General features: G+C 54.7%; 1 protein-coding gene across 1 annotated transcript; it reads left to right on the forward strand.

Annotated features, from left to right (window-relative positions):
* The first annotated feature begins 5,830 nt into the window (after positions 1-5,830).
* On the forward strand, positions 5,831-10,624 carry HYAL1 (hyaluronidase 1). Its single transcript, XM_027824339.3, has 3 exons — positions 5,831-7,373; positions 8,752-8,841; positions 9,149-10,624. Exons 1-3 carry the CDS (start codon positions 6,465-6,467, stop codon positions 9,467-9,469), a joined length of 1,320 nt encoding a protein of 439 aa, XP_027680140.2. The 5' UTR covers positions 5,831-6,464; the 3' UTR covers positions 9,470-10,624.
* Positions 10,625-17,238: the final 6,614 nt, after the last annotated feature.

The raw sequence follows: 17,238 nt of genomic DNA on the forward strand, positions 1-17,238 counted from the left end.
CCCTTTGACCAGCTGTAAAACCCGATTCATTTGCAACGGCCTGTAGAATGCAGGCGCTGGAGGAGATGCTGGGTTATGACCTGCTCTGGGAGGCTTCACAGCTCGCTAGTGCTTTTCTTGGCCCTGGATTTGCTCTCCTGGGCTCGGGGCGATGCAGGGGTTAGACCTGAGCCTTTGCTTTCCACTTCCCCATGTGAGCCAAGAGTCTGAATTACTCTCTTCCTCCCCCCGCCACCCCGATCCGGGCTGATGGGGGGTGGAGGGTGTGTGTTTTCTCTGACCCAGATCACTTCAGACCCTTTGTCCTATGACAGTGAGAGGTGGGTGGGTGGGGGAGCCCTGTCATTTCCATGTTCCAGGGGTGTTTTAACCCTTTGTGGCTTTTCAGAAACCTGCTGAAATCTCAGCTCCTCTTCCCTGGCAGGCGAAATGGCATCCAGGAGGGTCATTAGCACGGCCTGCCCTTTTTGCCAGTACTGTGGGAGCAGCGTGGCATTCCCCAGGCATAAGGGCATCTCCTCTCCCCACTGCAAAAGCGGGTATGGTGCTGTGCCCAGGCCAGGCTGGTATTCCTGGGCCATGACAACCACAGACGGCTCCAGAAATCATACCTAGGACAGGCAGTAGTGTTGTTGGCCTCTCCCTCTCTGTGCTGTAACCAGAGAGCGGCATTCGGTCTCCACTGACCCAGTCCGTCCTTGGCCCCCCTCTGCCAGTGTGCCAACCAGGGGGTCAATTAGCGGGGATTACAACTCCCATTACAGGGCTGCCACCAGACAGGACCAAATTCCGGCCTGGGGCTGGGTTCAAACCAGCACGCCTTGCTCCCTGCCCCAAGGTGTCCTCCTCTGCCTCGGCAATCCTGCCACTGCGAAGGCTCCCGTGTCACTGTCCCTTCCCAGAGTGGACAAAGCAGTCGCCAGTGGGTGCTATGCACAGCTGGGGGCACTCAGTGGCAGGATGGGGAAGGAGAGGAGCAGCCCCCCCACCCGCAACTACCCCCCCAACATAGCCCTGCCCCCGGCCATCCAAACTAGGAGACTGTTTTATTTGAGCTGCAGCCAGCCAGTTTACTCCAGCCATGACCCCGCCCTCACTGCAAAGGGGCAGCCTCGCCTGGCGTAGTGCGGGCACAACCCGGCGCACCCTGGGCACGGCCTGGAAGGCCTGCTGCCCGCTGCCCAGCAAAGAGTTAATAGGCTGAGCTGCACGAGTCAAGGCCCCGGGTCTCCAGAAGCTGAAGGCTGGATTGTTTCCTTTCCCAGTCTCCCTGGCGGCCCCCCCACCGCAGTGTAATAGGAACCAGACTCGGCACTTGAGGGGGGCTGAGCTCCCCCCAGTGCTTGGCCGGCTGCTTTTCTGAGAAGCGTGTGCGGGCGTGTGCTGCCACCTGCTGATCGATGCCTAGAACTGCTCCCCTAACCACAACGGGACTGGGCTACAGCCCCACCCCCCCAGCACTGCACCCTTATCGCACACCGCCCCCTGCAGGGCACCCCGCCGCACTGCACCCCCAGCACTGCACCGTTATCTTACACCTCCCCCTGCAGGGCACCCCGCCGCACTGCACCCCCCCGTCACTGCACCGTTATCGCACACTGCCCCCTGCAGGGCACCCCGAAGCACTGCATCCCCAGCACTGCACCGTTATCGCACACTGCCCCCTGCAGGGCACCCCGCAGCACTGCACCCCCAGCACTGCACCGTTATCGCACACCTCCCGCTTCAGCGCACCCCGCCGCACTGCACCCCCCGTCACTGCACCGTTATCGCACACCTCCCCCTGCAGGGCACCCCGCAGCACTGCACCCCCTGTCACTGCACCGTTATCGCACACCACCCCCTGCAGGGCACCCCGCAGCACTGCACCCCCCGTCACTGCACCGTTATCGCACACCGCCCCCTGCAGGGCACCCCGCAGCACTGCACCCCCGGTCACTGCACCGTTATCGCACACCTCCCCCTGCAGGGCACCCCGCAGCACTGCATCCCCAGCTCTACACTGTTATCGCACACCTCCCCCTGCAGGGCACCCCCCAGCACTGCACCATTATCATACCCCCCCTGCAGAGCACCCCACAGCACTGCACTGTTGTCACACACTGCCCCCTGCAGGTCACCCCTCAGTACTGCACCCCACAGCACTGCACTATCAGTCTGGCTGGGCCTATTCAAAGGCTATGGGGCTCAGCAGAGCTGTGACCCAGCCAGCTCACCTCCCTAGGTGGGGTGAATGCTGACAGTCATGTGACTGGTGAATCATGTCACCCCATTGGGCTAGAGAAGGCAGAGGCCTGGAGAAGGCTGCTGAGGGCTGCAGAGTTTGGCAAGGCTCTGGCAGGGAATCATATTGTGCCAGCGGAACAGGGACTCCAGGCAGGAAGGCCTGGGGGTGGCTGCCCAAGAAGGAGCAGGGGCCAGCACAAAGAAGCTGGGGGAAGGGGAATGGAGGGGAGCCTGGGAAGGGGGAAAAGCTGAACCCCAAGGGCGAGCAGGCAGAGGAGTGTCTGAGCCAGTGAAGACCAACCAGACCCTTAGATAGGCCCAGTGTGAAAACTGCTTGGTCTTTGGTTTTGGCCTCGCATACCGGGGATGGGATAGACCTTTTGTTAGGGACTTAGCCAGAGGGCCAAGTCACTGCAACAGCCAAACCAGGCTGTGAAATTATTGAGGAGCCCTGAAGAGAGGGAAACTGAGGCATGGCTGTTGCAGGACCACCCTATTCCATAAGAGGGTACTCTGGGGGCCACGGCTGGAGCCCCCAATGCTGCCCCCCATCATACACACTGAGGCAGTCTGAGGGGCTGGTCCGGTCCAGTCCTGGGTTTTGATTTGGCCCTTTATGGCCTGCTTTGGATCCAGATCCTGGTTTGGCTTCAGAGCTCCGGTTTTGGGGGTGGCTGGCACCAGGGCTGTACGGGATGTGGCCCATCTGGCTTGCACATGTCCACCTCCCCCATCCCCTTCGACGGACCACCTGGAAATGTTCCGGAGTAGACCCCAGCCCCCGAGATTCCCCCGGGACACCGGCTGTGGTTACTGGGATGGAAACAGCCCCCCCTTCCCCCCATTACGCTGCCCCTTAAGGCTCTCATAGGCTGGAAAGCTTCACTCATCCCCTTCATCCCAGGTTGGAAGGGTCTGCTCCATTCCACTCCCATGGCCATTGGCTGGGGAAGGAGGCAGTCTCAGGGGAAGGATCCCAGAGCTGGTGAGAGATTGGAGCTTTCTCATAGCAAATTAAGCTCCTGGCTCAGAGAGAGGCATTGTTCTAGCTGAGCTTCCCCCAGCCCCTCCTCTCCAGCCCCACCAACCAGGCAGGACGTAGGGGCTGGCAATGGGCTCCATCTGGGTCCTAAGCCGCCTTCAGGGGCCTGCATGGTCACGTTGGGCCCACAGGGACATGGTGATATGGGCAGAGCAGGGCTGTGATCAAATGTCCTTCAGGGAGTGGGTCCAGCCCGGGGCCTGGTGTTTTACCCTGGCTGCCCCCTTTTTAAATGCTCTCCCTCCTGGAGGCGGTCCGATGCCAGGGCCATATTTCTGGCTTTCCAGATCTGATGCTTCGGAAGCCCTGGGCGGCAGTGGGGCTTGCAGTAGCATGACACCCTCGGCCCAGCTGGGGCGGTAGGGGTGAAGTCTCAGCACCAGCGGCTGTGCAGAGCATGGGGATGCAAGGATTCCTTGGGGGTGGAGCTGAACCACCTCAGGACAGCATTTCCCATGAGCCTCTCTGCCCTTGCCCCTGCTTCCCCATCCCTCCCCCCAATCAATTTGCATCCTCACATCAGCCGGAGATTTATAGGCAGGTCTCCACTTTCTTCAGTTGCCCCACTGATGCTGCAGGAAGTGGGGCAGGAAGGGAAGGGGCCCGCCCCATGTGGGCTGTGGGGACTGACTCCTGTGGCCTGAGAAGTAGCCTGGCTAATTTTGGCTGGCTCCACTTTGTTACACCGGATCCTGGCAGGGCTAGTCAGTGTGGGCCACTGCTTCTGCTACTGAGATTAGCCGCAAGGATATGGGCATGGTCCACGTCCAACCCCAGGACATGATTTCCCTTCCCTGCCCATGCCAGCTGGCCCCCAGCGCTGTGAGCTTCCTCGGAGCAGTGCCCTATCCATGCCAGCTGGCCCCCAGTGCGGTGAGCTTCCTCGGAGCAGTACCCTGTCTTTGCCAGCTAGCCCCTAGAGCTGTGAGCTTCCTCGGAGCAATGCCCTGCCCACACCAGCTAATCCCCAACACTGTGAGCTTCCTCGGAGCAGTGCCCTGCCCACTCCAGCTAATCCCTAGCGCTGATAGCTTCCTTGGTGCAGTGTCTTTGTTGCTGTGGCTTGGATTCTGGCCTTGCAGTTTAGCACTGCAGCTCTGACCCATGTTCCATTGACCCCATGCTATCCCTTTGACCCCTTCTCCTTCTCTCCCACCGCAGGAAAATCTTTAACCTGGGCACAGAGCAGCCAACCCAGGGCTCTTCCATCCCATCTGCAAAAAACTGCTTCCCTTTTGGAGCAGCGGACCTGGCAGCATGGCCCAGCATTTCCTTCACATGGGGAAAACACACCTCACCCCCCTCTGAGGACAGGAGCGCAAGGAAAAGAGGGAGGGGCCATGGTGGGGTCCGGTTCGGTATCTCCTAGGGCAGGGGTCGGCAACCTGTTAGAAGTGGTGTGCCAAGTCTTCATTTATTCACTTTAATTTAAGGTTTCGCGTGCCAGTAATACATTTTAACGTTTTTTAAGGTCTCTCTCTATAAGTCTATATATTATATAACTAAACTATTGTTGTATGTAAATAAGGTTTTCAAAATGTTTAAGAAGCTTCATTTAAAATTAAATTAAAATGCTGATCTTACGCCACCGGCCTGCTCAGCCGGCTGCCAGCCTGGGGTTCTGTTCACCTAGGCCGGCAGTGGGCTGAGGCGGGCCTGCGGCCAGGACCTCGGCTGGCAAGGGGCCAGCAGCCAGAACCCCAGACCGGCAGCAGGCTGAGCGGGGCCGGTGGCCGGGACCCCAGACTGGCAGTGGGCTGAGTGGCTCACCCTGCTGCCGATCTGGGGTTCTGTCCGCCAGCTCCTGCCAGCCAGGGTCCTGGCTGCCGGCCCCGCTCAGCCCGCTGCCAGTCTGGGGTCCCAGCCCTGTCCGCATAGAGTGGGTACCTACCTTCTCCCTGGTTCTGGCCCATTCTCTTCCTCTCTCTGCACTCAGCTGAGGGTGGGAGTGCACTGAGAACAGAGCTGGGGGTTGGGGTGCAGGGTCTGGCCAGGAGCTAGAATGAGGGAGGGAGCTCAGGGTTGGGGCAGGAGGTTTGGGTGTGGAGCGCTTACCTGGGCAGCTCCCATTTGGTGCGAGGGGTGCAGGTGGGAATGTGGGTGTGTGTGTGCAGGAGCTCCCGTTTGGTGCTCAGGGTGGGGGTGGGGATGTGGATGTGGGGGGTGCCAGAGTCAGGGCTGGGGTTGTGGGGGGGTGCAGGGGTCATGGCACGGGGCTGGGGTGTGTGGGGGGTGCAGGGGTGAGGGCAGAGGGCTGGGTGTGTGTGAGGAGGGTGCAGGAGTCAGGACAGGGGGCTGGGGGGGCTGGGTATGTGTGGGGGGTGCCAGAGTCAGGGCTGGGGTTGTCAGGGGGTGCAGGGGTCATGGCAGAGGGCTGGGGGAATGGGCTGGGGTCGTGGGGTGCTCCCAGCCCCCTGCCCTGAGGGGCTCATGGCAGGGGGCTGGAGGGGCTATGCAGATTCCACCCCCTTCCCCAAGGTACCAGGAGCAGAGAGCGCGCTGCCGCTCCACTTTTCCCTCTCCCTGTCCCTGGCAAGGGCCGTCAGCTGATCGGGGGCAGGGAGGGAGAGAAGGAGGGAAAGGAACCCAGCACCTGGGGGAAGAGGCAGGGGGAGGGGGAAGCTTGCCTGCCCTGCAAGGGGAGAGCGGTGGGGGGAGAAGAGTGGGCCGGGTCGGGCAGGATTTTTAATTGCACGCTGCTGTCCCCGGCAGACAGCAGCGTGCCATTAAAAATTGGCTCCCGTGCCGTCTTTGGCACACGTGCTGTAGGTTGACGACCCCTGTCCTAGGGGAAGAAATGTGGGGGGAGAGGGGAGAGAATAGGACCCACTGACACGTCAGCCAAGGTCATGGGGAGGGCAAAGCTCTGGAGCCAGTGCCAGGCCTCCCACCGCAAGTCCTTGCGAAAGCCAGCAGTTTGATCCCAGCCCTCGCTCCTCTGCGGGGACAGTCTGGGAGTTATTAGGAGAGAGGAGGCTGGGACGAGCCAGCAGGAATTAGCTTTGGAAAGTTGACAGCACTCGGCTCCCCTGGGGGCAGCAGGAATCCACCCTCCGTCTCTTCCAGCTTCCCCATCCCTCGGGGGCTGCCGGGGCTTCCATTGAGATTTCACTCTCCCAATTTGAGGAGCGGGGCCCCCAGGAGCTCTCCCGAGGCCTCAAGGTCTAGTCGCCAGCCATTGGCAGGCAGGCTCAACATGGTGGCCGCCGCGTTCCTACTGCCCTGGGCGTGCATGCTGAGCCTGGCCCCGGTGGCTCAAAGCACGGCAGGTGGGGGCCCTGTTCTCTGGGACCGCCCCTTCGTCACGGTGTGGAACGCCCCGAGCCAGGAGTGCGGCACGAAATACCATGTGTCCCTTGACCTGGGGGTCTTCGACGTGGTGCTGAACCGCCATGAGTCCTTCCTGGGCCAGGAGATCGCCCTCTTCTACAGCAACACGCTGGGCCTCTATCCACACTACACCCCGGAGGGGACGGCGGCCCACGGGGGCGTCCCCCAGAACGGCAGTCTCCAGGCCCACCTCGGGAAGGCGCGGCATGACATCCAGGCGGCTATCTTGGAGCCAGGCTTCCGGGGCCTGGCGGTGATCGACTGGGAGAGCTGGCGCCCCGTGTGGGCTCGGAACTGGGATGCCATGGAGCTCTACAAGGAGAAGTCCCAGGAGCTGGTCCGGGAGCAGCACCCCGACTGGCCCCCAGACAGGGTGGCTGAGGAAGCTGAGGAGGAATTCGAGCAAAGCGCCCGGGCCTTCATGGAGCAGACCCTTGCGCTTGGCAAGAGCCTGCGGCCTGGGGGCTTCTGGGGTTTCTACGGCTTCCCCAGCTGCTATAACTATGATTTCGAAGCTGCCAACTACACAGGGGAGTGTCCCGCCGTGGAGCAGCAGCGGAATGAGCAGCTCAGCTGGCTCTGGAACCAAAGCCGGGCGCTCTACCCCAGCATCTACCTGCCCAAGGAGCTCCGGCTGACAGACCAGGTTGACAAGTTCGTCCGGCACCGTGTGGCCGAGGCATTTCGGGTGCAGGGGCAGACGGGGACCGGCAGCCTCTCAGTCCTACCTTACACCCGCATCCAGTACGACTTCACGGAGGACTTCCTCTCGCAGGTGATGCCGCCCCGCCCCAGCATTGCCAGGCCCCCCCAGGGCATGCCACCTGCTCACCTCCGCCGAGCTGCCAATGGCCCAAGTCTGGCCTATCCCAGGGGCCTGCGGGGTCAGAGCTGGAGCCCGCTGCTGCTGAGAGAGGGGGGCACCAGGCAGGACATGTGGGAGGGCATCCCCTAGCTGCCAGGCAAGGGGGCTGCAAGAGGCAGAGGCCAGCTTTAGGGGCGGGGGTGTTTCCCATCTTCTAGCCCAGGTCCTCTCCCCCATTGCTTACCATTGTCACCCAGGGCCAAGGAGCAGCTGTTGGTGGGGAAGGGGTAGAGGGAGGAAGTCTGGCAGGATGAAGTCACTTTGGAGGAGTGGGGGGTGGAGAAGCCTTGGAGGGCAGAAGGGGGATCCATAGGGATCCCAGCGGGAGATGTGTGAAGGACAAGGGCCATATCCGGGGCCATGGGTCCAGAGGAGAGCAATGCTTTCACACAAGACAAAGGTCTGGGCTCCTGGAGGGTTACTCTACATTTGGCCTGTTTCAGGCTATTCCCCTGCCTTTTCCTTGCACCTCCAGGAAAGAAAATACTCCCAACTCAAGCAACTCTTTGCCACGCTCCCCTCCCAGCTTAGCAGAGATCTGTCTTTGTTACACCGCTGTGGCCCCAGTGGTCCCGAGTGGTTAGCCAGCAGCTGGGGCCTTGCTGGGTTCTTTCTGAGTCAGGTTGTTTATTTGCAAAGAATGGGCACAAAGTCCAGCTTCCCTGAACAGAAACAAACAAACAGCTGGCAGTTTCCTTACTGAGAAATCCCCAGGCCTGCCTCTTCAGTCAGTGCTGGGCCCACTGAGCTCTGACCCTCTGCTCTCTCAGGGCCATGACCCCTCCCTGCCTGTTGGCCACCTCTGCTCTAGCACCCCCTCACAGCTTGCCAAACCAGCCCCTAGCCCCTGCATTTGCCATCAGCCTGCACAGCTTACCTTCTGATCTGGGCTTGTCATTGCCTTGGATGGTGGCTTCTGTTGTTTCCAGCTATGTCACTACATAAAGGGGCTTAATTGCTCCTTCCCTTTAGCCTGCAGAAAGGTCGCTTTAACCTGGAGTGTGATTGTTTGTAGATCAAAGCCCCTCTTGCCGGCAGTCATTAACACATGTCAGCTTTGCATGTGGGCAGAGAGGCCATGGCACTATCTTTGACCCACCCCGCTCACCTGGAACAGAACCACAGAGGTTCCTCAATCTGGCTTGAGGCCGTGGGTGCTGGTGGTTGTCTCCTGTTGTGCCGGAAGGGGGAGATCTGTGCGGGAAGGATGCATGCAACAGCCTTCAACCCCTCCTAGGTGTTAGTAGCCGAAGCTGTTATCTTCATGGTGATTCTCTGCTTCTTGCAGGAGGACTTGGTCCATACCATTGGGGAAAGTGCTTCTCAAGGTGCCTCAGGGGTTGTGCTGTGGGGCAACGAGGATTACAGTCACTCACGGGTGCGTTATGTGGGGGGCTACGGCTGCTTCCAGGTTGGGAATGGGAATCCTGGCTGGGGTGTGGATGCTCCTGCACTCAGAGGATGGGAAGATGTCGGGGGGGGGGTCTCGCATGGTGTGCAACTAGCAGTTCCCAGGTGTGTGTGATGCTGAGAGTGGGAGCCCTGGGGTCTGGCTCCCCCTGCACTCAGGAGCTGGGAGGGTGCGTCCCGGGGGGACTGTGTGGAAGGGGAGCACATCAGGAAAATGGGCCCCTCCTTTCCCCTGAGAGAGCCCTGCCTGGGCCTGTACTGTGTCCCCCCTACAGGAATCCTGCCTGGCACTGAAGGAGTACGTGGACAGGAGCCTGGGCCACTACATCGTGAATGTGACCAGCAGCGCCACACTGTGCAGTCTCACGGTGTGCTCCAGCCATGGGCGCTGCGTGCGGCGGGCTGGGTACCCCGATGCCTTCCTGCACCTCAGCCCCTCCAGCTTCACTGTCCGGAGGCACCGCAGCTGGCCCCACCTCCGCCTGCAGGGACAGCTGGCAAAGCAGGAGCAAGCCAAGCTGGTGGAAGAATTCAGCTGCCAGTGCTACGCTGGCTGGGCAGGGACCCGGTGTGAACGTGAGGGCAACCGAGAGTGAGAGCCTCAGCGGAGACACCCCTGTATGCACCCCACATGGCCCCCTACATCCCATGTGGCCCCATACACCCCACCCTGACACACCCACACCCCACATATACACCCCCATGTGGGCCCACACACCTTATGTAGCCCCATACAGCCAACCCCTGAAACACCTCCCCCCCCACATGGCCCCCATGCACTCTACCCCAAAATGCCCCTCCCCCCCGCATGGCCCCATTACACCCGCATGGCCACGTCACCCTGAAACACGCTCAAACACCAATATGGATACAGTCTGGGATGCAGTTAATTCCTTTCTGTCATGTACCCCTCACATAGTGTAACTCTGTACTTCATAACAGGAAACATGCATGATATGTGGAACCCCATCATAAACCGACATGTAAGTGTCAGATCCATCCTCTGCTAAAACCACCTCACAGGGAGGTGTGTACCATGTATAGAGATCTCTGTCATGTCCACAACGGAGAGAGATTCATATCTCATAGCCCAAAATGTGTGCTGTAACTAGCAGCATGCAAGGGCTACTGCAGTGTAAGCCTCCTACACTGAACCATTCAGTGTGGCTGTTAAACAACCCCTGCCCCATGGGCCCATGCACCCTACATGGCCCGATACACCCCACCCCTGGAACACACCATACGTATACACAGCGCCAGGCAGGGTAGCAAAGTGCAATTCAAAATGACGCACAGCACCTGGCTGAAGCGATCATTCCAAAATAAAAATAAATCACAAACTAGAGCCATGCAAAGAATTCACATGCCACCCCCAAGAGCTGATTCACGCATGCAGAGCACCCGGCACTGCCACCCAATCAAATGGCTTTTTGTTTGCACAAGTGTAAGTGTGTGATGGCCCCCTCTTGGCTGATACCCTGGGAACTGAACAGGAGACCTCCAGATCTAACCACGTGAACAACTGCAAGCTTGAGCTGAAGAGTCCAGGTGTCTTAGCAGGGCCTGTGAACTGAATGACCCGTCCCAGCTGTGGATGTGCTCCAGAGACTTGATTTGAACCTGCAGTTTATTCCACCACTGCTACAAGCCTGAACCAAGAACTTTGCCATTACTGTATGTAATTGATTCCATTCAACCAATTCTAGCTCTCATCTATATGTCTTTCTTTTTATGAATAAACCTTTAGATTCTAAAGGACTGGCAACAGCGTGATTTGTGGGTAAGATCTGACTGGTATATTGACCTGGGTCTGGGGCTTGGTCCTTTGGGATCGGGAGAACCTTTTTTCTTTTACTGGAGTATTGGTTTTCATCACCATTCATCCCTATAAGAAGTGGCACTGGTGGTGATACTGGGAAACTGGAGTGTCTGAGGGAATTGCTTGTGTGACTTATGGTTAGCCAATAGGGTGAGACCGAAGTCCTCTCTGTCTGGCTGGTTTGGTTTGCCTTAGTAGTAAAGGACCCCCAGCCTTGAGCTGTAACTGCCCTGCTATAAGCAATTTGTCTTGAATTGATACTCTCAGTAGTGTCCCGCCAGGGGCCACATCGTTACAGTAGGGATAGGGTCCAGAGTGACCCAGACAAATTAGAGGATTGGGCCAAAAGAAATCTGATGGGGTTCAGCAAGGACAAGTAAAGAGTTCTGCACTTAGGATGGAAGAATCCCATGCACCGCTACAGGCTGGGGAGCAACTGGCTAAGCAGCAGTTCTGCAGAAAAGGACCTGGGAATTATAGTGAATGAGAAGCTGGATTTGTGTCAGCAGTGTGCCCTTGTTGCCAAGAAGGCTAAAGGCATATTGGGCTGCATTAGTAGGAGCATTGCCAGCAGATCGAGGGAAGTGATTATTCCCCTCTATCTGGCACTGGTGAGGACACAGCTGTAGTATTGTGTCCAGTTTTAAGCCCCCCACTACAGAAGGCATGTGGACAAATTGGAGATAGTCCAGCGGAGGGCAACAAAAATGATCAGGGGGCTGGGGCACATGACTTATGTGGAGAGGCTGAGGGAACTGGGCTTGTTTAGTCTGCAGAAAAGAAGAGTGAAGGGGGATTTGATAGCAGCCTTCAACTATCTGAAAGGGGGTTCCAAAGAGGATGGAGCTCGGCTGTTCTCAATGGTGGCAGATGACAGAACAAGGAGCAATGGTCTCAAGTTGCAGTGGGGGAGGTCTCGGTTGGATATTAGGAAACACTGTTTCACTAGGAGGGTGGTGAAGCACTGGAATAGGTTACCTAGGGAGGTGTGGAATCTCCATACTTACAGGTTTTTAAGGCCCCGCTTGACAAAGCCCTGGTTGGGATGATTTAGTTGGTGTTGGTCCTGCTTGGAGCAGGAGGTTGGACTAGATGACCTCCTGAGGTCTCTTCCAACCCTAATCTTCTATGATTCAGTGACATGGTGCTGGTGAGGGGTTGGTAGCAAAAGGAAGACCAGGTTAGGGATGCAAGCAGGTAGCTGCAGGAGGTGTGATTTTGCAAGGGGATGACACTGAGGGCTCTAGGTATATTTACACTGCAGATGGGAGTGAAGTTCCCAATCCAGATGGACAGGCACATGCTAGCTCAGCTGGAGCTAGTGAGCTAAAAACAGCAGGGTGGGCATTATGGCACAGGCTAGTCAGACCATGGCTTGTACCACTGCCCATGCTGCAACGTCCACACTGCTATATTTAGCACACTAGCTCAAGCGAAGCTAGTGCATGTCTAGCTGCTGCTCCCAGCTGCAGAGTGGATATACCCTAAGGGTTACCAGCTTTGCTCCCAAGACCCAGCCGACGTTGGATTCCCTCATAAACACTGAGCTGGGACAAGCTGGACACCTCAGCTCCTGGGTAGAGCTTTCCACACTGGAAAGTTGGTGGCTCATCCGGAGGAGGTGAAATCAACAGACTCCCAAACCCAAGGCTTAGGAAGTGACCAGCAGGATGACTCATTGTTTAGCACTCCTGTGCCTACCCCCCCTCCCACAAGTAACGTCAATGGAATGCTGGGCTTGTCAGACCTATACGGTAGCACTGAAAGGGGCTGATGTGTGTGTGTGTGCTGGGAGCGGAGGAGGAATAGCATCCCACCAGACACCATCTTGTCTTCTGCAGACTAAACACCATCCTGTCTGGAAAGGCGAGTCCACAGAGCCTCATTGCCAGCAGGTTCCTTCCTCAGAGCACTTCACAGGTCACTGGGAGGATGCTACTCCAGCTGCTGCACTAACTGCTAAACAGGGGGCAGGAGACCATATTGATGGGACTTAAGATCAAAGCCTTTGGACTGGGTGTCAATGGGTTGGGCCAGGCCAGGCTGGACCAGGCCATGTGTCAATGGGCTGGGCTGTGTGTCAATGGGCTGGGCGGGTGTCAATAGGCTGAATGTCAAAGCACTGGGCCAGGCACGGTGTCAGTGAGCTGGAGGTCAAAGGACTGGGCTGGGCTGGATGTCAAAGGAATGAGCTGGGCTAGGTGTCAATGGGCCAGATGTCAAAGGACTGAGCCGGACCAGGTGTCTAGGTCCAGGTCAGGTGTCAATGGCTGGATGTCAAAGGACTGGGCCGGGCCAGGTGTCAATAGGCAGGGCCGGGTGTCAATGGGCTGGGCTGGGCTGGGTTGTGTGTCAGTGGGCTGGGCTGGATGTCAATGGGCTGGGTGTCAATGGGCCAAGCTGGGAGTCAATGCACCATGTGTCAATGGGCTGGGCCATATTTGAATGGGCTGGGATGGGTGTCAATGGGTTGGGTGTCAAAGGGCCAGCCAATGGACTGGGCAGGGCCGGATGTCAAAGGACTGGGCCGGGTTGGGCATCAATGGGCTAGGCTGGGTGTCACTGGGCTGGGTGTCAATGGACCATGTGTCAGTGGGTCAGACTATGTGTCAATGGGCTGGGCTAGGTGTCAATGGGATGGGTGTCAGTGGGCTGGGCCGGGTATCAATGGGCTGGGCCCGGTGTTGTAGAGCTGAAGAATGCAATTGTTTCTTTTTAATTACTATTATTATTAAGACTTTATTAATATGACTTTATTTTGTATCAAATGAACGAACAGAACTTCATGAGTAAAGCTTTATGAATGAAACAGCGTTCATTCATAAAACCAGCTATCGCAATAACCGGCTAAATGGCAATAAAGCCGCTTGTTAAGTCCCCACAGTTCAGGCTTATTGAAACATTGTAACACCAGTTTACTGTTTGCCTCCCAACATTGTAAATTGTTCATTACACTTATTTTGATAAGACTCCATATTGTAACTAAAACTCCATTTTGAAATACTTACTCCATTTCGCAAAACCCTGCTGTAACCTTATTAACTTAATTCAAATGTGTGAAAGAGGTATGCATGGATGATGGAATCAACCTCCAGCCCCAGCCTGTCCTGATAAAGTGAACTGCACACACCAACAGCTGAAGATGCAGACTACAGCCCTGACAAAGTGAGAAGAGTCCACCCTAAAAGAAAAGAACAAAGGTGCAATTGAAACAAGATCAAAGTCAGGTCCAAGGCTGAAAGTCACGCCTGCAATTGACGGGTGATCAATCACACAATACCCAGAGGCAGCGTGACACAGCAAGACCCATAGACTCTTGTTCAAACTAAGGCCTATAAAAAAAATGGGTAAGATGAAAGACTTTGGGTAACATTCTGCTGCCAACATCGAAGGGAACTGGTGTGCGCCCGAAAGAGACATGGCTCTTCCTCGTGCCCAGCTTTCCTGGCCAGTTAGCCACCATGGGCTGCGAACCCAAGCTGCAAAACCAAGCTATGGACTCAGGCTACATTCAGGACTGGTAACTATACAGCAGCTGCAGAATATTTGATGTGTGTGTGTGTGTGTGTATGTGTATGTGGGTATTAGGTATTAGCTATTGGTTATAAATCAAATTGTGTTCTCATAATAAACGTGGCATATTGCCTTGTCCCCTGAAAAGATCCTGTGTATTTTTATCAACATAACAGTGTCAATGGACGAAGCTGGGCCATGTGTCAGTGGGCCAGGCTGTGTGTCAACGGGCCGGGCTGGGTGTCTATGGGCTGGATGTCAATGGGCCAGGCTGGGCTGGGCCGGGCTGTGTGTCGATGGGCCAGGCTGGGTGTCAATGGGCTGAATGTCAAAGGACTGGGCTGTGCCAGGTGTCAATGGGCCCAGCCAGGTGTCAATGGGCTAGGCTGGGCTGGGCCAGGTGTCAGTCGGCTGGGCTGTATGTCAATGGGCCGGGCTGGGGGTCAATGGGCTGAGCCAGGAGTCACTGAGCTGAATGTCAAAGGTCCGGGCCAGGCCAGGTGTGAATGGGCTGGGACGGGTGTCAATGTGCTGAGTGGGGGCAGGTTGTGTGTCATTGGGCTGGGCTGTATGTCAATAAGCCAGGTCTCAATGGGCTGGGCTGGGTGTCAAAGGACTGGACTGGGCCGGGTGTCAATGGGCCGGGTGTCAAGGGGCTGGGCCACACCATGTGTCAATGGGCTGGGCCAGGTGTCAATGGGCCAGGTGTCAATGGGCCGGGCTGGGTGTCAGTGTGCCGGGTGTCTATATGTTGGGCTGGGTATCAATGGGCTAGGCTGGATGTCTACAGGCCAGGCCGTGTTTCTATGGGCTGGATGTCAATGGGCTGGGTATCAATGGACTGGGCCGGGTGTCAGTGGGTTGGATGTCAGGGTGGATTTGCTTTAAATCAAATTGATTTAAAACATGATTTAAATCATTAGTCAGGAAGACTCAATTTAATCATGGATTTCTACATAAAAGTGCATTCTTGTTGGTTGCTATAACCTTAATACTTATTCTTCACAACTCAGAGACAGATGTAGGTTTCATTTTTAGAAGGTACACACTATACATTTTTAAAGTGATTTATTTTGGAAACTTTTCAGATTAGTTTTACAGCTATATCAGAAAATGAATGATTGTTTGTTATTTCATTTGCCAAAGGTAATTGAAGCAGATATTTATGAAGTCATTGGGAGTTGAACTATTTCCAATTCAACAGGTTAATCATTAATATTTGGAGGATTTTCTTGCCATGCTGTATTAGGAGGAGAACATCACCAGACAGATATTTAAATTGTTTTATTTAACTAAAACAACAACATTATGTATTCTGGATTTTTTTCTTCAACAGCAAGCATATAATATTTTAACAAAACAAGCATATGAATTTTTGAATTTAGTTAAACATTCAAGTTTTTTAAAATCAGGTTTGTTTTGTTAAAATTGTTTTTAACTAAAATAGTTAAATGAGATATTTAAAAAAAAACAACAAAAATTAAATCAACGATGTCAGCCAGGTCAACACGAGAAACTTAGAATATTGGCTTCTGCAGCTAACTCAGTCGTCTTCACCTTCATTTTCCTGTTTGTTCATCATCTGGAAAAGAAAAACAAGCTTTCCTGCTTTTTCAGGTCCCAAACAATTTCTCAATTTGGAATGAATTAGTCCAAAGGAAGAAAATATTCTTTCTACACCGGCAGAAGAAGCTACTGCTGTTAAAAGTGAGATTATCGCTTCAACAGTCTCTGAATCCAAGTGCTTACGTGACTTCCACCAGTTCACTGGTGTGACTTTCTTTAAAACATCATCAGTAAATATATATTTCTTGAATGGTTCACCCTTAGCTCTGAAGTTTATTAGTTGGCATTATGGAGGGATAGTTGGGATTATGGAGGGTTGATTGCTGGATGTCCATGTCACAGCCAACTCTTCTTCAGCAGTTAAGGTTTGACCCTGGTACCAAGTATTGAGAATATTTGCAAGAAAATGAGCTGGAGATAGTGCTTGTCCCATTCGTTTTTTTAATGCTTGTAATGTAACTCCGTCATTGCATATTTCTTTTTTTAAGATCTCACTCAGTTCCTTCCAAATTTCAGCAGTTTCAGCAATAAAACAGCTATTTCCCTGCATTTTGTTCAAGGCTACAGAAATGGGCTTCAGGGTACTCGGCATGTGTTCAACATTTCTCTTAAGCCCAATGTTGAGAACTTTGGCTGTGACAGTGCCATCTATTTTTTCACAATTTTGTTCACAATCATCAGATTAGGCCAGTTCTTGATCTAGTGCTCAAAACAGTCCACTCCTGAGTTCCATCGCATGTCTTGTGGGAGAGTTAGCTTGGTTCCTCCCACTGTTTTCAGAGCAGCTGCTGCAAAGTGGTTGTTACCGAAGTGTTTTGCAATTTCAACAACATTAGCCTTTATTTCTGGAACTCTGAAGTCTTTGGCTAGGAGGTGCATCAATGAGCACTGCAACTGTATGTTGATAACTTGGGACTCTCTTCACTCTCTTCTAAATTTCTTCTCATCTTGGACACATCTGCAGCATTGTCTGTAACCAAGCTGCATACTAGATATTTGAATTTTTTTTCACAGTTTGTTATAACTTTTACTGCTACTTTTTGTAAGTATTCTGCTGTGTGTGCATTTCCTGATGTATCAATTGTTTCTGTAAGGAAGACATTCCCTTCTTCTGTTGTCACACAAGCACATATAACAGGAACATTGTGGACATTGCTCCACCCATCAAGACTCAGGTTAACAATTTTACCCTCTAGACCTTTTGCACACTGATCAATTTCTCTTTCATACACTTTATCCAGCAATTTGCCTGTGACATCTGCTCTGTTGGGTGGACTGTATCCGATTAAAAATCTGATTAAAAAAAAAAATTGATGCTTATCCACCCTGCCAGGTGTCAAAGGGCTGGGCCAGGTGTCAATGAGCTGGGTCAGGTGTCAAAGGGCTGGGCCAGGTGTCAATGGGCCAGGCCAGGTATTAATCGGCTGGGCCGTCTGTCAATGGGTCCTGGGTCAATGGGCCGGGCCT

This window comes from Chelonia mydas, chromosome 7, assembly GCF_015237465.2.
Source record: "Chelonia mydas isolate rCheMyd1 chromosome 7, rCheMyd1.pri.v2, whole genome shotgun sequence".
NCBI classification, from domain to species: Eukaryota; Metazoa; Chordata; order Testudines; family Cheloniidae; genus Chelonia; species Chelonia mydas.